Consider the following 18,181-nt stretch of genomic DNA (forward strand, 5'->3'; position numbering starts at 1 on the left):
ATGACGTGGCGGGCCACATTTGGCCCGTGGGCCTTGAGTTTGACACGTCTGTACTAGGCGATTAAACTGATCTTGTATCTTGCTTATTTCTCCTTAGGAAAGCGGGCACGGGATGACAGCTTCCTTGACACCATCATGGTGATGGAGGACCGCCGTGCCATGGTCAGCAAGGAGAATGAGGACCTGCGTGCCAAGGAGATGCACGACGAACGGCTGCTGCATTCACACAAGGCCCAGGAATCGGACGACCAGCTGCTCATGGTGATGCCGCGCCATGCTGACTCGGCGGCGCGCCAGGTGGAGGTGTCGGCACGCCAGGTGGAGCAACAAAATACCTTTCAGGCTGGGCTTCTGGCAGTGCTAAGCGAGCTGATTAAATCCAACAGGCCTTCAATGAAAAAATAAAGAAAAACTTGTCGTCGTTGATAAACTGTACAATGACTTGTTGGGAGGCGTGTGGTGCAGTGATCTGGTGCGTTGGTGTTCGGATCAGGGGAGCACAGGTTCAAACCCCACTGCAGTCAGCATGTCGTTGTGTCCCTGGGCAAGACACTTCACCCCAAATTGCCTACACCTGGGACAGTTAATTTTGTATTATTGTGATTATATATATGCCACTGTTATTACTACTGACACTTCACTTTGCACTAAGGTGTGTCTGCTGCTGAGCCTACCTATTGTTATTATATTGTTATTATATATATATATATGTTTTGATACTACTGACACTTTATTTGATATTGAAAATGTTAACTTCTATTTACATAGAAGTTGTCTTAAACACTCCACCATCATTCCTGTCCCCAAAAAGACAATCATCACCTGCCCCAACGACTACCGCCCAGTAGCACTCACCTCCATCATAATGAAGTGCTTTGAACGGTTAGTCAAATTATTCATCACCTCCTCCCTCCCTGAATCTCTGGACCCCCTGCAGTTTGCCTACAGAGCAAACAGGTCCACAGACGACGCCATAGCCCTCACCCTCCACACTGCCCTCTCACACCTGGACCCGAAGAAGAGGAACACATATGTGAGAATGCTGTTCATTGACTACAGTTCAGCATTCAACACCATTGTGCCCTCCAAGCTGGCCATCAAGCTCAGAGACCTCGGACTCAACAGCGCCCTCTGCGACTGGATCCTGAACTTCCTGACGGGCAGACCCCAGGCAGTGCGGGTGGGAAATATCACATCCTCCACCCTGATTCTCAACACCGGTGCCCCTCAAGGCTGCGTGCTCAGCCCTCTCCTCTACTCCCTGTTCACCCACGACTGCGTGGCCACACACAGCTCCAACACCATCGTGAAGTTTGCTGATGACACGACCGTCATCGGCCAGATCACAGACGATGACGAGACGGCATATAGAGAGGAGGTCGAAAACCTGACATCTTGGTGCCAGGAGAACAACCTCCATCTCAACATCAGCAAAACAAAGGAGCTGATTGTGGACTACAGGAAGCAGCAGGGAGAGGGACACGCCCCCATCGCCATCAATGGGACTACGGTGGAGAGAGTCAAAAGCTTCAGGTTCCTTGGGGTCCACATCACTGAGGACCTGACATGGTCTCTTCACACCACCACCATCACTAAGAAAGCTCGACAGCGGCTCTTCTTCCTCCGCAGGCTGAGGAGGTTCAAAATGGATTCCAGGATACTCTGCAACTTCTACAGGTGCACGATAGAGAGTATCCTCACTGGCAGCATGACGGCCTGGTACGGCAGCTGCACCGACCTCGATCGTAAGGCTTTACAGAGGGTGGTGAAAACTGCACAGCACATCACCAGGACGGAGCTGCCATCCATGGAGGACCTTTACTCCCAGCGGCTCAGGAAGAAATCACTACGGATTATCAAAGACCCCCATCACCCCAGCCACAAACTGTTCTTTCTGTTGCCGTCTGGCAGACGTTACCGCAGCATCCTGGCAAGGACAAGAAGATTCGGAGACAGTTTCTTCCCGCGGGCAGTGAGACTGTTAAAAAATTGAACTGTTGAAACAACTTCAAACATTCAACTGCTACTCAGTAGTATGTATCTAATACCTAATATATATATATCATTCCAATAACTTGTATATAGACTCATACTGCACTATTCCACATCATAACTTTATTTCATTTTTATAACTATTATTATTTTTGTATTGCTCTTGCTCTTATTGTTATTATGTTATGTTATTATGTTGCATTGTTGGAGAAGCCTGTGACATAAGATTTTCAACTGCATAATTACTCTGTAGCTATGTCAGATTGACAATAAAGAACCTTGAACCTTGAACCTTGAACATGCATACGACACACCTGGGACAGTGTGATGCTGTTATTGATATTGTCTTGAGTGTGCAATAAAAGAGAACCTACATGGCGATTAAACAGACCCTGTATCTTACATTTTTCATTACATTTCATGTAACTAAGCTTGCTTATTTCTCCTCTGACACTTTATCTTTACAGTGACCTGTGTAGCATCCTATACATCACATGTAAGTGATTATTCTGATACCATCATGTTTCATCGGTTATAAACTGGCGAAGCTTTATTTATTGTGGCTTTCAAAAAGATAATTTCATTGTATTTCAAAATGGCGTCCAACACAAGCACTATTTATTTATAGAAAGAGAAATGGTTAAGTTTGTTATTACCATTGTTGTGAGCAGGGGCGTCGCCTGGACCTGAAAACATTCGGGGCTTAGCCCACAGTGGCGGCGGCACTACAGTGGCATTTTTTACTGCAACACTCCCCACACGCACACACGCGACTGTTACAATGAAGGCTCGATAATCAGCTCACGGCATATAGGCAGGGGTAAAGTGGTATTTTTTATGAGTGGGGGGCTCACCTCCTCTAGGGGGGTCCGGGGGGATGCTCCCCACGGGAAGATTTTTTTTTAAATATTGAAGTTAAATGCATCTATCTGGTGCACTTTGAGAGCAAAATGAAGAGATCTATGGATACATCTCTCAACACCCATATGAAGCAGAACTGTAAACAGATGTACTTTTTCTTTATGGATATTTTACTAATCACTCCCCTTTTAAACTCTATTCTTGTTTTACTGCCATATAGTATTTAATAACTGTTTTTCCTTTATTCTCTTTTTTTTAATAACTATAATGATCATATGAAGGTGTGCCGCGGAAATAATCTTTTGAATAATTTGTGACCAAACCGTTTGAGACCCAGTGAGATAACTTAGACTAAAGTTAACTATCTAAACACTCAGAGAGTCCTTTAGCTCACCTGAGTCTCTCAGTCTGAGAGGAGAGGACTCTCCGCCAGCTTCTTGTGGAACAAACAGCTCCTTATGTCCGTTAGTGCAGCTAGCTAACCAGATGCTAACAACATGTCCATGCTGACACCGGTCCCTCCCTCCCCCTCTCTCTCTCTCTATCACACTAAATGCGCTATTGCCACACACACACACAGAGCCGAGCTTGAATGACACAAGCACACGTTTATTTCCATGCAACTCTCTGATTGGTCTGGTGTCATGCCTCTGTTGCATTCACTGAACACGGGAAATTACAGTGCTGCCGTCCTCTCTTGTGTCATGATGAGGCTCACGTAAAGCACGGTTAATGTATTATATTATTGAGGGAGAATTGTCCGGGGCTACAGAAAAAACATTCGGGGCTAAAGCCCCGGATGCCCAGGCCAGGCGACGCCACTGGTTGTGAGTTCAATATTTTTAATTAATTATAGTAAGGGAACATCTTAGGAGTTAGTGTAGTGAGTTTCAGAGCAGTGTAATAACTATTTGACCTAAAACTAAATGTTTTTATGAACATGACATGGGGATTTGCTAACTTTTGATTTCCCCCATTTTACACGACACAAATGGAGGCCACTATGGGCCAAAACTAACACGTAGGTTTCTGTAGGGTTCATGGCAGACGGATGCAGTTGCTCTCAGGAGGATATATAATAAAGGTGTGTTAACTGCTGAGCCTATTTAGTGTGCATAAGACACACCTGGCACAGTTTATTCATTTCACACGTAGCGTAGCGTGTGCATGTCGTCGTCCAATCCTTTTGTCAATCCTTCTTAACCGCCTTCGCTTCCGAATCAGCATTGCTATTGCATTTGACTGGTCGACGATCTGTATTTGTGTTTTCTTAAATAACTCAGACGAAGCTCATGTCTGAGGTCGGAAGGTAAACAGATGCCTCATATACAGCAGGTGGGCGCGGCAGTATACGCGGGAGGTTTTTCTTCTTCTTTTTCTTTCGGTCTTTTGGCGGATTGCAACTTCAAGGTGCATACCGCCACCTACTGTACTCGCCGTGAAGTTGTTTGCGGCCTGCCAGTAAACCCAAAGCAGAAGAAGAAGAAGTGATGTCAGCGGTTCATTTGCCTAATCCACCCTCAGGAACTCATTTTGGTGTGAACGCGATCTGCTTTAGTTCATGAGAATTAAAAGAGTTCTCATGAACTAAAGCTCTCATGAACTATTGTGGGAAAAGTACTTGGTGTGAACGCGCCTATAGACATCAAAGTGGGCTTGAGGCCCTGCCCTTTTTCTTCCCCCAGAGAAAGTGCCCTTTTTTCCCCCTTTTTTTATTTTTTATAAATGAATATATATTTACTGCTGTTTGCGCACAGTTTCCCTTTCCAAAAATATATTGATTGAGTACAAAATTAAAATATCAGGTCGGGAGATTAGACTGTGAAGTTCCGTAGCTCTCCCTCCCTCCCTCCCTCCCCGTCTGCTGCACAGCGGTGCGGACATCGGCAGTCCCTTCAGACAGACAGGTAGCAGCACCTTCCACTTTACTGTCCCATGTTATGCCGGCTTTTCTTGGCTTATTTTGAAGGTGAGTGGTGATGAACAAATTACTAAACTGCTAGTGCCTCGAGTTTACAGCTAATTAGCTAAAAGACAATAACAAATAATAGTTAACTAGGTAGGCTACTAGCTAATGGATAAGTTAGCTCAAGGTTTAGCTAAGGCAATGTATCATGGGCATACAGGCTAATGTACTGTACAGACACTTAAAGTGAATACAGTAAAATGTGTATCTAATAACTTCATCACAATCGCCACATTGATATGCAAATTAGGCGTTAAAGGTGGGGTAGGTAAGTTTGAGAAACCGGCTCGAGATCGCTAGAATTTGAAAATACACAACCGGAGAAAATCTGCCACTTCCTTATAGAGCCCCTCCTCCAACACACACGAACGCGCACATGACCAATGAGGGCACGAGATAAGTTTGTGCACAGATGGAAGGCTGACAGGCAGGTAGGCCATCCAGTTATTTTAGCCGGGCCGGCTAAAATGATTGGTCGTACTTTTTACAGTATTACGGCTTCCACAGATGACATTTTTTTATGGATTTTTTGTCAAAGCACTTAAGATATTCATTGCTATCGGGATGTTAAGAGCATTCCATGGAATATAACAAAAAGTGTATCTCGAGCCGGTTTCTCAAACGTACCTACCCCACCTTTAACTAGGCCTAATTAAAATGCGCTAATTTGCATGCAGTTACCAAGAAATTGCAGGTGAAAAGGATAAAACAAAAAAACATATCACCTCAAGGTTCCCCAGATTGTTACTTACTAGGGGTGTAACGGTTCACAAACATTTCGGTTCGGTACGTACCTCGGTTTTTAGGTCACGGCTCGGTACGTTTTCGGTACAGCAGAAAAAATGATCACAAAACATAAAATATTTTGTGGGGGTTTTTAATTATTATTATACTGTGAATAATGTATTCACTCAAATAAATACAAAATATAATAAAATAAACATTAAGGTGCAGCATTTCGATGAACTGAAATAATCTGTATTTGAACTTTACTGTACTAGTACTCAGAAAACATAAAATATTAGTTTTGGGTTTTTAATTATTATTAAACTGTGAATATTCACTCAAATAAATACAAAATATAATAAAATAAACATTAAGGTGCAGCATTTCGATGAACTGAAATAATCTGTATTTGAACTGTACTGTAGGCAGCCAGTTTGACATTAGGACTTGCTTGCTTGTCATTGTATTTTCATGTTTTTTTTAAGAAAAAATTACTTTTCCACATTGATTGCCAAAAGGGCAGATCTGCTGGCACTAACAATGTCTCCTGCTGTGGAGAACACCCTCTCGCTAGGGACAGAGGTAGCAGATACAGCCAGGTAGCGCTTTGCTAACATGGCAACATAAGGATATTTGACGTTTGTAATAGCTTTGGCTCGGTCTGAACTTTTTGCGAGTGTTGGAGGCTTAAATGCTAGTGGGAGTTGGGTTTGCACTTCAGTCTTTTTTCTTTTGGTACCGGTGATATTCACGTTCGGGTGATGCCTTTTCAAATGAGTGTGCAAGTTTGATGTATTGCCAGCCGTGTAACCAATTTTAGTTGAACAATGCCGACAAACAGCTTTGGTTCGGTCCACCTGTCTTTGTCCGTCATCCTTGTACGTAACTGCGAAACCAAAATGTTCCCAAACCGGAGACTTCAATGATGCTAGAGGATGTTCGAGCTCAACTTTATCTGCGTTCGCCATTTCGACAGTTCCTCAAATTACTGACTAAATTTGAACGCATCCCTGTGACCAGCTCTCATAGTATGCCTCTCGTCCAATGAAATGACTTGGTCGCTCTATGACGCGTTGAACCCAGTATGAGCAGATTACACTGAACGCTGCGACGCAGCACCTGAGATTACTTCCAAAAAGTTGTTCACGTTCTCAATTGTTTATGTTTAACGTTATATTCGTTCGGTACACTTCGGTACACACGTGTACCGAACCGAAGGGCCCATACCGAATAATTTCGGTACGAATACGTATACCGCTACACCCCTATTACTTACGTCAAGTCAGTATTTTCCCCTGAAATGTTATGTTTAAATATGCAGATTAGCTTTAAATCTATAAATGAATTCAGACATGGTAGTAAAACGAACACCATTTATATGTGTTTTTTGGAAGTTTTATTTCCATTAGAGTGAAAGAAAACATGGAAGCAAAATAGACCAAAATAACAAGTACATGAAAATACGATATTTTTGCCTGTAATGTCCTGCCTTAAACAGTAACTTCATAATTTTGATTGTTGGCTGCTCATTTAATAACTATTAATTGTACTAGTTTGTTGTCTGCTCTTGTGCATTGTGAATACTAAAGAAGACAATTGTCTCTGTGTTAGCTGATTATTTTTGTAGAATTCAGTTGAGTATTAAACAATTGCGTGACTGTGAGGGTATTAAAATTAATTGGTCAGTAAGTCAGAGATGTTCAACTATATTTAACTTTTGGTTTTAAATTTTTTTTTTATAAATGATTATGGGGAGTGCCCTTTTTCTAACTTGAGCACCCGCCCCCCAAAATGTCTGTGCACGTCCCTGCTGTAGGCTAATGTTACACTAAATAGGCTATGTACGAGTAGGAAACAGCAAGTATAATCACACTCTCAATTGTGTTAAGGCAAACAGAAAACGCAAGTAGATTTTTCATACTGTGATTCTCAGAGGTCATATTAGAGGCGTTTGAAACAATATCGATATCAGTACTTCCGTAAATCATTGTTCAGCAACATGCCCTTGCCTCAACAGGGCGTGGGCCTCGCACAGAGAATGCGCAAGGCGGTTGCCTTTCGCTAAGCGTTTAAGATCAATCATTTGTCATACATTTTTTCACATGTATTCTTCTCCACACTGTTCTGAGAATATTATAAGTTGTGTTAATAAAAACATAGTGTTGAAGGAATAGCCTGCTACATCACATCCAAAACACAAACAACTGGTCCTGATCAGCTGCATCACCTATGGGCGCGCAGGGAGGCAGGCCTGGGAGGTTATTAAAAAGAGATCTATTACTATCCATGGGAGCGAATGTTCGTTTGCAACATCAAATCAAAACGGGTATACATTATTTGTTTATCATCTTTAGTGTCATTTTCTCCACTCATCAACCGTGCGCATCGTCCCCCATCATCCCCCCCACTGTAAGCTCTTACCTGCAACCAGGAGGAGAGAGGGAATGGAAGGTGGATAAGGAAAACATATCGGCTCTGTCCGCCATCTTCTTCCACAAATGACTAAGAGCGACTGCAGAAAATCAAGGAGGGGAGCGCAGTCCATTCACAGTCACAGGGCAGAGGACAGACGCAGCCGTGGACAGAGGGTTTTCTCTCCGCGGCCCCCCAACAGATGCCCCCCTGGCCGCAAAGCCTTCAATCAGACGAGCCTGCTCAGCACCATCAAATCTGCAGTCAAACATCCACACAAGCGGTGAAAGCAAGAGGGAATGATCTTCAAAAAACACTGCACCACACCGCGGAAATCAAAATACAATCCCGTGTCCCTCCGCGTTTTTCCTCGCCAAATAATCTGCTGCTGTGTGATGCTGCCTGTGACACAGAGGATACGGGCCAGCAGCAGACAGGCAGAGATAGAAAGGGGGGGGGGGGGGGGGGGGGTGTAGCAGAGGCGGTATAACGTCAGTGCCGTTACCGTGTGAGCAGACTGTCCTGTGTGGATGCAGGCAGAGCTTTGAAGCCTGCAAGCACACAGGAAAACAGTGGCATACAATGGCAATTACCGTAGAGTGTTTCCGATGATGACATCACACTGACACATATATAAACAGACAGAGCAAAACGTGCTTCCCAGTCCGTTTGTATATGCATACTGTATGTGAACTCTTGTTTCTTGTTTGAGATGTTTATTTTGACCCCATCCTGCTTGTGTCAGACAACTTTATCCTGATATATCCATAAATACAATGGCGAGAGAGAGGGGGAAAAATGGCAAGTGCTGCCGTATAGGACAGAACAGAACATTAACCAAAAATGGCAATGGCAACATTTAAAGAAGAATTGTTGAAATATCCGGACACGAAAACAAAGTGCCTCAAATATTGAAGAAAAACATTTCTTAAAAGGTAAAACGAAACAGGTGCTAGGCTACATATAAATAGACTGTTGAAATACTAAATGTTTTCTCAAACAACAAAGGGTATTATGGAAGGTCTTAACGCACATCAAACATGTATCTCAAATGCAAATTATCTTTACTAGGCTATAATTATCATAATAAGGCATACATAATATGGTTAATTTATCCAGATAACGCTATGACTTTCAGAGGAAAAATACATAAAATATAGGCATTGAGGAAGCTTTAAGGTGATCAGTGGCTGAACGTTTCAGTTTTGCTCCCTTTTTATTTACTATTGAATCAAAGATTGTAAATGAACTATCAATCAGAGCATCCTAACTCAGACGTTGAGTTTATGCAAATACTTTAAATGTATCATTCGATCCCGAGCAGACGCAATGTGGAGCTGTTCACTGCCTGTGGTTCTGAAGTGCAAATCGCTAAACTGCAGTTTACAATCTGTTGCACACGGGGGCAGTAAACGTTTACACACAGGATGCATTTGTATTGTCCTTCTACTTTACTAGAAGTTATTGTACACCATAGTGATCTAATGGAAGGAAACTTTTATTTTTACCAAATTGTATTCTCATTTATTAAATTATGATGTTAACTCAGAAATCATAGTCCCTTTCATATCAGTGTGCAGCTTAAAAGATGCTAGTCTACAGTATGAACTGAACATTTAGCATTTAACAGAGGGAAATGAAAAGCAAGTTACACTTTCATCTGTTTCTTACACCTTTATTATTTTTTGTATATGTCAAATTCTGTTAACATTAAAAGTAGTAAATATGGGTTATTTTCTTGTTTAAGCTGAATTATCAACAAGAAAGAAAGTGAAAAACATAAAGACAGTTGTTAACCATTGAGAATGTTTATTTTCATGGTCATAGCTGTGGCAGGAAATTGAGTTAAGCGACAACCCTCTCTCCAATGGGGATGGGGCCCAGGGTGACATCACCTTCCCATTCGAAAACTAGAAAGAAAGACAGAAGACACGTGTCACGTTTTGCACTGCTGGGGTTGTCTTACAACTCAGGCACACATTCACTAGGAATGCATACAATATACCATACCGTTATTTTCTCTTTGGGACACATCACGGATCTTCCTTCCAGGAGTCTGACCGGGGTTGGGGGGAAGCCAAGGTCCTTGATTTCCACTTTTTCCTCCAAATACACCAGATTCACAGGAGCCACAAGCTGCATTCTGTCCGCTGGCCTCTTTCCACCTTGGAGGAAAGAAGAAGAAGAGAAGAAAAGTTAATAATGTATCAATACTCCAATGACACATTTTCAAAGAAGCCCAGACTCACCCATTGATGTAGGAACAAGCTCTATGTTCAGCATCGATGGGACGTAAAGTGGATGTAGCTTTCAGGTGGCATGTAATGTAGAGCTGTTAGAAAAAGAGAGTGGTTAAGTTATTATTATATGTATTTTTCCTGCATATGATATATAGCAGAATCTTTTAATCAGTCTTGGAGATGCCCACCAATCCACTGCCAGCGTTCTGGAACCTGAAGGCCTCCAACTGGAACTGAAGCTTGTTGTCTGAAGTGCGAGCCATGAACTTAGAGCTAGAGCCTGTGATCCTTGCATCAACCAAACACCTGCATGCAGAAAAACCACATTAGAGGACAAACTTCTGTTTGTGATAATCAATTTTCGCTGTACACATCAATTTAAATTAACCAGCTCACCCATTGTTTTCAATGAAGACATAGTGAGGTAGCGAGTTCATGTCAGGTGCAATGGTGGCTACGCATCTCTCCACATAGACACGGAGGGGCACGTGGAAGAACTGCTTGACAACAGCCTCTACATTTATGATGTCTCCCAGGTAATACTGGAAGCTTGGTCTCTCGTTTTGCCCGTCATCTGATCAAACATAAAATTTAAATGTAAGAGTGTTGCAAAATATACATTTCTAATCAAAGCTCTGTAAAAGGTTAATTCTGCAGATAAACTGTTTTTTAACTCACCAGTCATGAGTCTCAAGGTGAAGTAAAGGAATTCCTCTGACACCTTAACTGCAGAGAATGGGATCCACAAGGGGTCAAGAGGAAGGCTGCTCACATTGTGCTTCCTAAATGATGAAAGAGGTTTGCTTAAAATGCAGCTTAAAGTCATTTCTAATATGCATCCGCCACAGGTAATCAGATTTGGTGATCCATGGTTACTGGAGTTACTAAATGTGTTAGTATTTCAATGTCATATTATGTTATTTATTATATGTTTGTATGTTCATTGCCACACCTCTAATGGTCTTATTACCTTGGGTAGTGGCATTCCACAATTACTGCAGCTTTGCTGGTCCTCACCACAAGAGTATCGGCCAGAGGTTTGGGATCATAGTTCAGAGTGAAGCTGTAGATAAGGTAATCTTCTGTCACCTAGTGGAAAAATGTATATTATTACAAACAAATGGCATCATACATGAACATATTGGTTTACCATATTTTTAGATAATAATCATTGCAATCTTTCATTTATTTTTCAGTGACTAGCATTTGTATTTAGCTTACGGTTAATGTGCTATGACAACTGTGGAGTTCTGTCTCAAAAATCAACACTTGATTAGCATTGTCCACTGCGACAGGGGCACAGTTTCCCAGGGTAATGTCGGCAGGGTTGATAAATTGGCCAATCCCAAACAAGTCCTTCTTGGCTTCCACGTGAGCAATACTCTCTCTGCACTCGACAGCAACAGTTGCAGCAGCAACAGGATATCTCAACTCGAACGGCACCACGACTTCAGGGTCAGGCGTGGGGTCTTCAGGGTATTCCCAGGTGAGAGGTCTTTCAAATGTCTGCTTACTCTGTTGGTGAGGATGGTGTTTGACAGGCTCCTGTGCTGGCTTCTGTTGTGGTAGGTAACCACCACTTTGTGCCCTTTGAGCATGACATAAGCTGCCTAACAAGGCCAGTGCCACAAGGCACACAACAGTGGACTTCATCACCATCGCTTCACAACAGCAAGTGATCGAGTTCACTAGGTGATGTGAAGAAGATGGACATGTGCACCTACTTTTATAACAAGTTATCATGTTTGCTTCCACAACATTCCCGCCCGTTCTGTTGGCCATTCCCCATCAGACCTGATGATCTTAGATGCTAAGCCAATGAAATGATTGCTGCTTTTGACGAAAGCAACGCCTACAGTTCTGGTGATGCATCTTCAACTAGATTTAGATTATTTATTATTTTAATGCATAACATTTTATACTATGCTGAAAAAATACAAGCAGCATAAATAAATAGTAATATGAACACAAAACTGTGGATGTGCTGACACAAAAGTGATGGTAATGCAGCCAAATGAAATAAATATTAACATATGGAGGGTATAATTTGAAAGTAACTTTTGAAAGTTCCAAAAGTCTTGGTGACAAAAAGTTATGTTGACCTTGGGTTAGGTCAACCTGCCCTCAACATGGAATTTCAAACTCAATATTTTGCCAAAGTACATTTTGTGGAGAGCTGCAAATCAATATGGTCCTACTCCAGGTTGATGTTTCTAAATGACCTTTACTGTGTTTACATAGAGATCAAATAGATTGGTGATCTTGAGAAGTAAAAAGAGTTTATAAATGAAATATTCCTGCGAGAGAAAAATTTGATTATCCCCCAAATTGAAAAATAATACAGAGGTTAAGTGATGACATGTTTTTCCTTATTTTAACCTGCAGATACGTGATTTACAATAAGCTCCAATTATTCATCTGCTTTGATTTCCATTTTTTCGTCCTCTTTTTTGACCAAATGATTTCAAATATAACAAATCCATATTTTATAAATGGCAAATCTATTAAACAAATTATTCAAATCAAAATTGACAACAAAATTGTATGCAACCTCTAAATCTTCGTTACCGCAACAGCGAGAAAAAAAGCTTATCCAGGAAAAATGAATTGCTATGTCAACCAAGTACAGACTGATCTGAATCTGCATACAGTTTTCTATGTTTGACGGGAAATACTAAGTGTGCCAATCTCACAATATTTCCCCTGCAAAGTTCTTAGAAAATGTGTTAGTATTTCAATGAAATAAGATGTTCAGACATGAATGTTATACATTTATAAATTGCTAGTATATATTATATGAATCCAGCCATCTAGAGAATGTTGAAATGCTTGACGTATATGCACACGCCACTTACTAATTTCTTTACATTTGACATATCTGCATGCTATACTAGTTGTTTATGGATGCTCGTCAATTCAGTTAAATGTTTGTATCAATGGCAAATAAGATAAGAAGAAGTATTTGTTTAGTCGAGTCCTGCTGCCCAAATACATGATGACCTGCACATTGCAGGTCATACAAACTCTGTGAAAGGTTTTGTTTTGAAATTGTACAAACAATCTGGAAATTCTGACATTCACGCTCAATGACAATCAGGGGGTTCTTAAGCATGGGTTGGATACTAATGAATACATATTCATGATAATGCAACAGTGAGTTTACTACCATGTATGCTGTTATTATCTTCCGATGCAATATCTCTAGAATTCATGTTATTTGTCCACTGAAATGACTTGTTTGGCAATCCATTAAATCTCTTTAGTGCATCACCACAAACCACAGTCACTGGAGCTTGTGATTGGAAGTTATGGGCAGCAAATAGGATGTGAGTCCTCATCGTCAACATTATCAATAGGCCAACCTTATAAAAGTCAGCATAGCACCATTTTTATTCCACAGTAGTTGGTGTTCCTTTCGAATCAGTTCACTGTGAAGCCAATGCAATGAAATTGATTTTTTCTTTTTTGGCAGTTGCCCTGCTTGGCTGTCTGGCTGATGCTCAAAATGTAAAGGAGCCCCAGCAGTGGCCAGCAACTCCCCCTAAATTGAACCCACCTCAGCTTCCCCAGCAGCCCCAGCAGCCTCAGCAGCCTAAAGAGCCACAGTGGCCAAAGTTGCCTCAGAATCCTTGGCAGGATCAGCAGCCTAAACTGCCACAGAGGCATCAGCTTCCCCAGCAGCCCCAGCAGCCTCAGCAGCCTAAAGAGCCACAGTGGCAAAAGTTGCCTGGGAATCCTTGGCATGATCAGCTGCCTAAACTGCCACAGAGGCATCAGCTTCCCCAGCAGCCCCAGCAGCCTCAGCAGCCTAAAGAGCCACAGTGGCAAAAGTTGCCTGAGAATCCTTGGCATGATCAGCTGCAGAGGCATCCGCTTCCCCAGCAGCCCCAGCAGCCAGCAACTGCCCCTAAATGGAACCCCCCTCAGTATCCTCAGCAGCCTCAGCAGCCCCACCAGCCTAAACAGCCACAGAGGCCTCAGCTGCCCCAGCAAACTTGTGAAGTTGCTGACAATCAAAAGATACAGTGTGGAGCTCCTGGAATCTCTACTGAACATTGTGAAGCTATAAACTGCTGCTATGGTGGACACATGTGCTATTATGGAAAATCTGGTTAGTGTTTTTCTTACTCTTCAAAGAAACACATTTATATCTCTGGTAATTAAAATGTGTTCAATGAGTATGGCATGATCCATAGTCTTTGCTTGTAATTGTGTTGTTTTCAGTGACCCTTCAGTGCACCAAGAATGGTCAATTAATCGTGGTGGTGGCCAAAGACGCCACCCTACCCAACCTCGATTTAGAGACAGTTTCCTTCCTTGGTGGTGGCGAAACCTGCAATCCTATTGGCACTACTTCAGCCTTTGCCATCTACCAGTTCCCTGTCACTTCCTGTGGCACTGTCATGATGGTAAGGATTTTGACTCATTTAAATGTATAATGTCATTAGTATACATTTTCGTTGGGAAATAAAACTGGAATACTGCCAACCTACTGTAGGAGGAGCCTGGCGTTATAATCTATGAGAACCGGATGTCCTCCTTTTATGAAGTCGCTATTGGATCCAACGGAGCCATCACCAGGGACAGTCAATATGAGTATTTATTTGTATTTGTTTAACTCTGAGTGGTCACAACATGAAAGATTACTACTTCTATTGCTACTTCAGTTAATTCTCTGCTAAGGCCTCAAGTATTCAGACAAATCAGTGGTATCAATAGAATACAGTGAATTTACCTTGAATTCTCTACAATGGTTTGGGGTTAGTTCATTGTGATATGACAAACTGCACTTTAATACTTTTCTGACTAACTGACTAACATAGACCGTATATCTTGTCTCAGGGTGCTTGTCCAGTGTAGATACATTGGCACCGCAATTGAGGCTCTAGTTATCGAGGTTGGCCTGCTTCCTCCACCACACCCAGTGGCAGCTCCAGGACCCCTGCGCGTGGAGCTAGTGCTGGCCAATGGAGAGTGTTCAGTCAAGGGATGTGTGGAAGGTTAGTGTAAAGGACATATGGTGTGCTGTCAGTCTCATTCGGCAGTGACTGTGCATTAACCACATTTTTTTTACTTGAGCAGAGGAGGTGGCCTACAACTCCTTTTACGTTGACTCTGACTACCCCGTCACAAAGGTTCTCAGAGACCCTGTGTATGCGGAAGTCCATATACTGGAGAGGACTGATCCCAACATTATATTGACTCTTGGAAAATGCTGGGCAACTTCTACTCCCTACCCTCAAAGTCTCCCTCAATGGGACTTGCTGATTGATGGGTAAGAGTGAATGTTGATTTTACTTGGAAATAGGCATTTATAAAACTTTCTACGAGGCTATACTCAAAACCTATTCTTCACTCTCTTTGCCATAGCTGCCCATACCGTGATGACCGCTATCTGACTGCTCTGGTCCCTGTGGACGCTTCATCAGGACTCATGTACCCAACCCACCACAGGCGTTTTGTTTTCAAGATGTTCACGTTTGTATCCGGTGGAGGTGTAAAGCAAGCGGCTATGATTCCTCTCAACGAAAAGGTATAGGATTTAACTATCTAAGACAAAGGCTTTTGTCAAGTTTAGTTTTTATATGTTTTTTGTAATATAACCGTCATAATTACGAATAATATATAACATTTTTTTACCAGGTGTATATCCACTGTGAAGCAGCCGTGTGTCAACCGTCTGTCGGAGATAATTGTGAACCTAGGTGCTTCAGAAACAGTAAGTATAACAACATTCACTGTGAAAATATTTAAAACACCAATTTTATTTTTCTCTGAAGTCTGTAAAATGAACACAAGGCAAGGCACGTTTATTCATATAAACAACACAAGGCAATTCAAAGTGCTTTACAAAAATGAAAAACATTAATAACATTAAGAAATAGGGCAGTGGAAACACATTATAAATGGCATTTAAAAACAGTCATTAAAAAGCAAAGAGATTAAAATAAACATAAAACAAGCTAATATAGAATAACACAGGTATGAAATACATGCATACAAGTTACAGTGCAGTGTAAGATATGAATGGTTCAATTAAAAGCAGCAGCACAATGAAAGTATTTTAGCCTGGATTCAAATAGTAAGAGTTGCAGCGGACCTTACATTTTCTGGGAGTTTATTCCAGATTTTTGGAGCACAATAACTAACGATGCTTCTCCATGTTTAGTTCTGAGTCTGGAGACATAAAGCAGACTCGTGACAAACAGTAAACTAAAGAGTCATGTTTTTTAAGTGTTAGACAGGAAAGGTATGGGAGATGATTTGAAAATCAAAAAAGCCGAACATGTTTCCACCAAAGGCGTATGATGTCTGATGTCATCTTGTGTCTTTTTCAACCTCAAGTCTGACAGCAACTGACCATTGGAATGTATTTTACACAGGGAGAGACGTTTCTGTCCAGAAAGGCTCTAGAGAAGAGACCACTGTGGTTAGCAGTAAGGAGCTGGTCTTCATTCAGTAACAACATTACATTATCCTGAAATCTCTTTTTCAGATGTTTTGTGAAAAGTGATTGAGTTTCAAATAAATACCCAATTGCTGAACTATGTTTTCGAGTCTTATGAATTGACATTGACAATGGCATATTATGACTATATGACTCAACACACATGACTTCAAATCAATGCAAACTATATTTCCATAGCACATCTCAAAACATCTGCAGTTTGACCAAAACAGGCACAGATTACCAATGTAAAGCAAAAAAACAAACAAGCTATAAAATAATCATTGAAAATCGTCCAATGCAGGACGACACAAAAAAAGTTAAGGTGTGAAGCTTAACTCAAAAAATACATATTCTTAAACCTGATAAGGTTTTAAATCATTTTTTTTTAGAGTGTTGAATTGTAGACATATTTATGCCTGTTGTTTAAACTCATTGCTTAAGGCAATACATCATGGTTTCCCATAAATGTACATTTACAATTATGGATATGGTATTTGGCTTTTGAAATAGTTGATTAATCAACTACATTAGTGTTTTGCATACCATTATCAGAGACCAAACAACAAATTGCTCAAAAGCATTAGAAGACTCAATATACAGAGCACAAAGGCTGTATAGGGTTTGCAGCAGTAAAGGGGTAGGACTGTAGCCTATCAAGTAGCTCTTTTCACTGGGTGGAAATTAAATTAGAATCCATCCATCCATACCATAAACTACCATTTACATCAATGTCTCTCTTTAAACATGGTTTGTTTTTGCTGTTTTTTTACAAATATGCTCTTTAACCAAACCGTTCAAAATACAGAATGTTCAGTAGCATTGCCAAACATGGACACTACATTTCCCAGAGTCCTTCAGTGTGCAGGAAGATGACGTACAAAGTTACCACATAGAAATGACCAATTAGAACAGGTAATCGAAATGTGATTGGACAATGAATATGCCAGTTTACCTCTGTGCAAATCACCAGTTACTGCGCGTCCGACGAGGAGAAACACCAGTCTTAAAGGGCCCATGTCATGCTTTTCTGGTTATTACCCGTCCCCTTGTGTGTTATGAAGGTCTTTATGCATGTACACGGTGTGCAGAGTCACAAACCCTCAAAGTACACCCTGTAGCGAGTAAAACTCTAACACAGAAAATACCTCCCCAAAACGCCTCGTTGGAGATACGTCATTGTCCATTTGATTCTTCCATTTCGTTCCGGGTACGGCATGATGTCAAGCCGTACCCGGAACAAAATGGACCAATCCGTGGAGCCGTTACGTTACGTCCGCGGAGCCGTTACATTAAGCCCCCGCTGATTGGTCCAAATTGACCAATCCACGGACTTCCTCACACACACATCTGTGTGCAGGGAGCAGGCAGCTCTGCTGATTTATCCTCCCTGGCTGCAGGCTGATAACAGACAGTTGGGATCGCGGCGAAATTCTCTCTGCAGACCCATTCTCACAGCGTTTATCAACCTTTTTCTTACTCAATATCAAGCCACACTTATTGTTTTTACTTCGGCTGTGACTTTGTGTGTGCTCA

General features: G+C 41.6%; 3 protein-coding genes across 3 annotated transcripts in view; 1 reads left to right on the plus strand and 2 right to left on the minus strand.

Annotated features, from left to right (window-relative positions):
- mapk8ip2 (mitogen-activated protein kinase 8 interacting protein 2) overlaps positions 1-8,358 on the minus strand; it is a 39,469-nt gene extending 31,111 nt beyond the window's left edge. Inside the window, exon 1 of the mRNA XM_034141680.1 lies at positions 7,967-8,358. Within this exon, the coding sequence (XP_033997571.1) occupies positions 7,967-8,031 (65 nt within the window). The 5' untranslated portion in view covers positions 8,032-8,358. The remainder of the gene's footprint in view (positions 1-7,966) is intronic.
- A 1,253-nt stretch (positions 8,359-9,611) lies between these two features.
- Positions 9,612-11,890, minus strand: LOC117491640 (zona pellucida sperm-binding protein 3-like). Its single transcript, XM_034141719.1, has 8 exons — positions 11,419-11,890; positions 11,168-11,286; positions 10,876-10,979; positions 10,594-10,771; positions 10,386-10,503; positions 10,207-10,289; positions 9,968-10,122; positions 9,612-9,867 (listed from the first exon to the last, which is right to left on the minus strand). Exons 1-8 carry the CDS (start codon positions 11,854-11,856, stop codon positions 9,803-9,805), a joined length of 1,260 nt encoding a protein of 419 aa, XP_033997610.1. The 5' UTR covers positions 11,857-11,890; the 3' UTR covers positions 9,612-9,802.
- A 1,751-nt stretch (positions 11,891-13,641) lies between these two features.
- Positions 13,642-16,726, plus strand: LOC117491641 (zona pellucida sperm-binding protein 4-like). Its single transcript, XM_034141720.1, has 8 exons — positions 13,642-14,308; positions 14,422-14,606; positions 14,696-14,793; positions 15,040-15,197; positions 15,280-15,472; positions 15,568-15,730; positions 15,841-15,916; positions 16,581-16,726. Exons 1-8 carry the CDS (start codon positions 13,642-13,644, stop codon positions 16,658-16,660), a joined length of 1,620 nt encoding a protein of 539 aa, XP_033997611.1. The 3' UTR covers positions 16,661-16,726.
- Positions 16,727-18,181: the final 1,455 nt, after the last annotated feature.

This window comes from Trematomus bernacchii, unplaced genomic scaffold, assembly GCF_902827165.1.
Source record: "Trematomus bernacchii unplaced genomic scaffold, fTreBer1.1, whole genome shotgun sequence".
Lineage (NCBI taxonomy): Eukaryota > Metazoa > Chordata > Actinopteri > Perciformes > Nototheniidae > Trematomus > Trematomus bernacchii.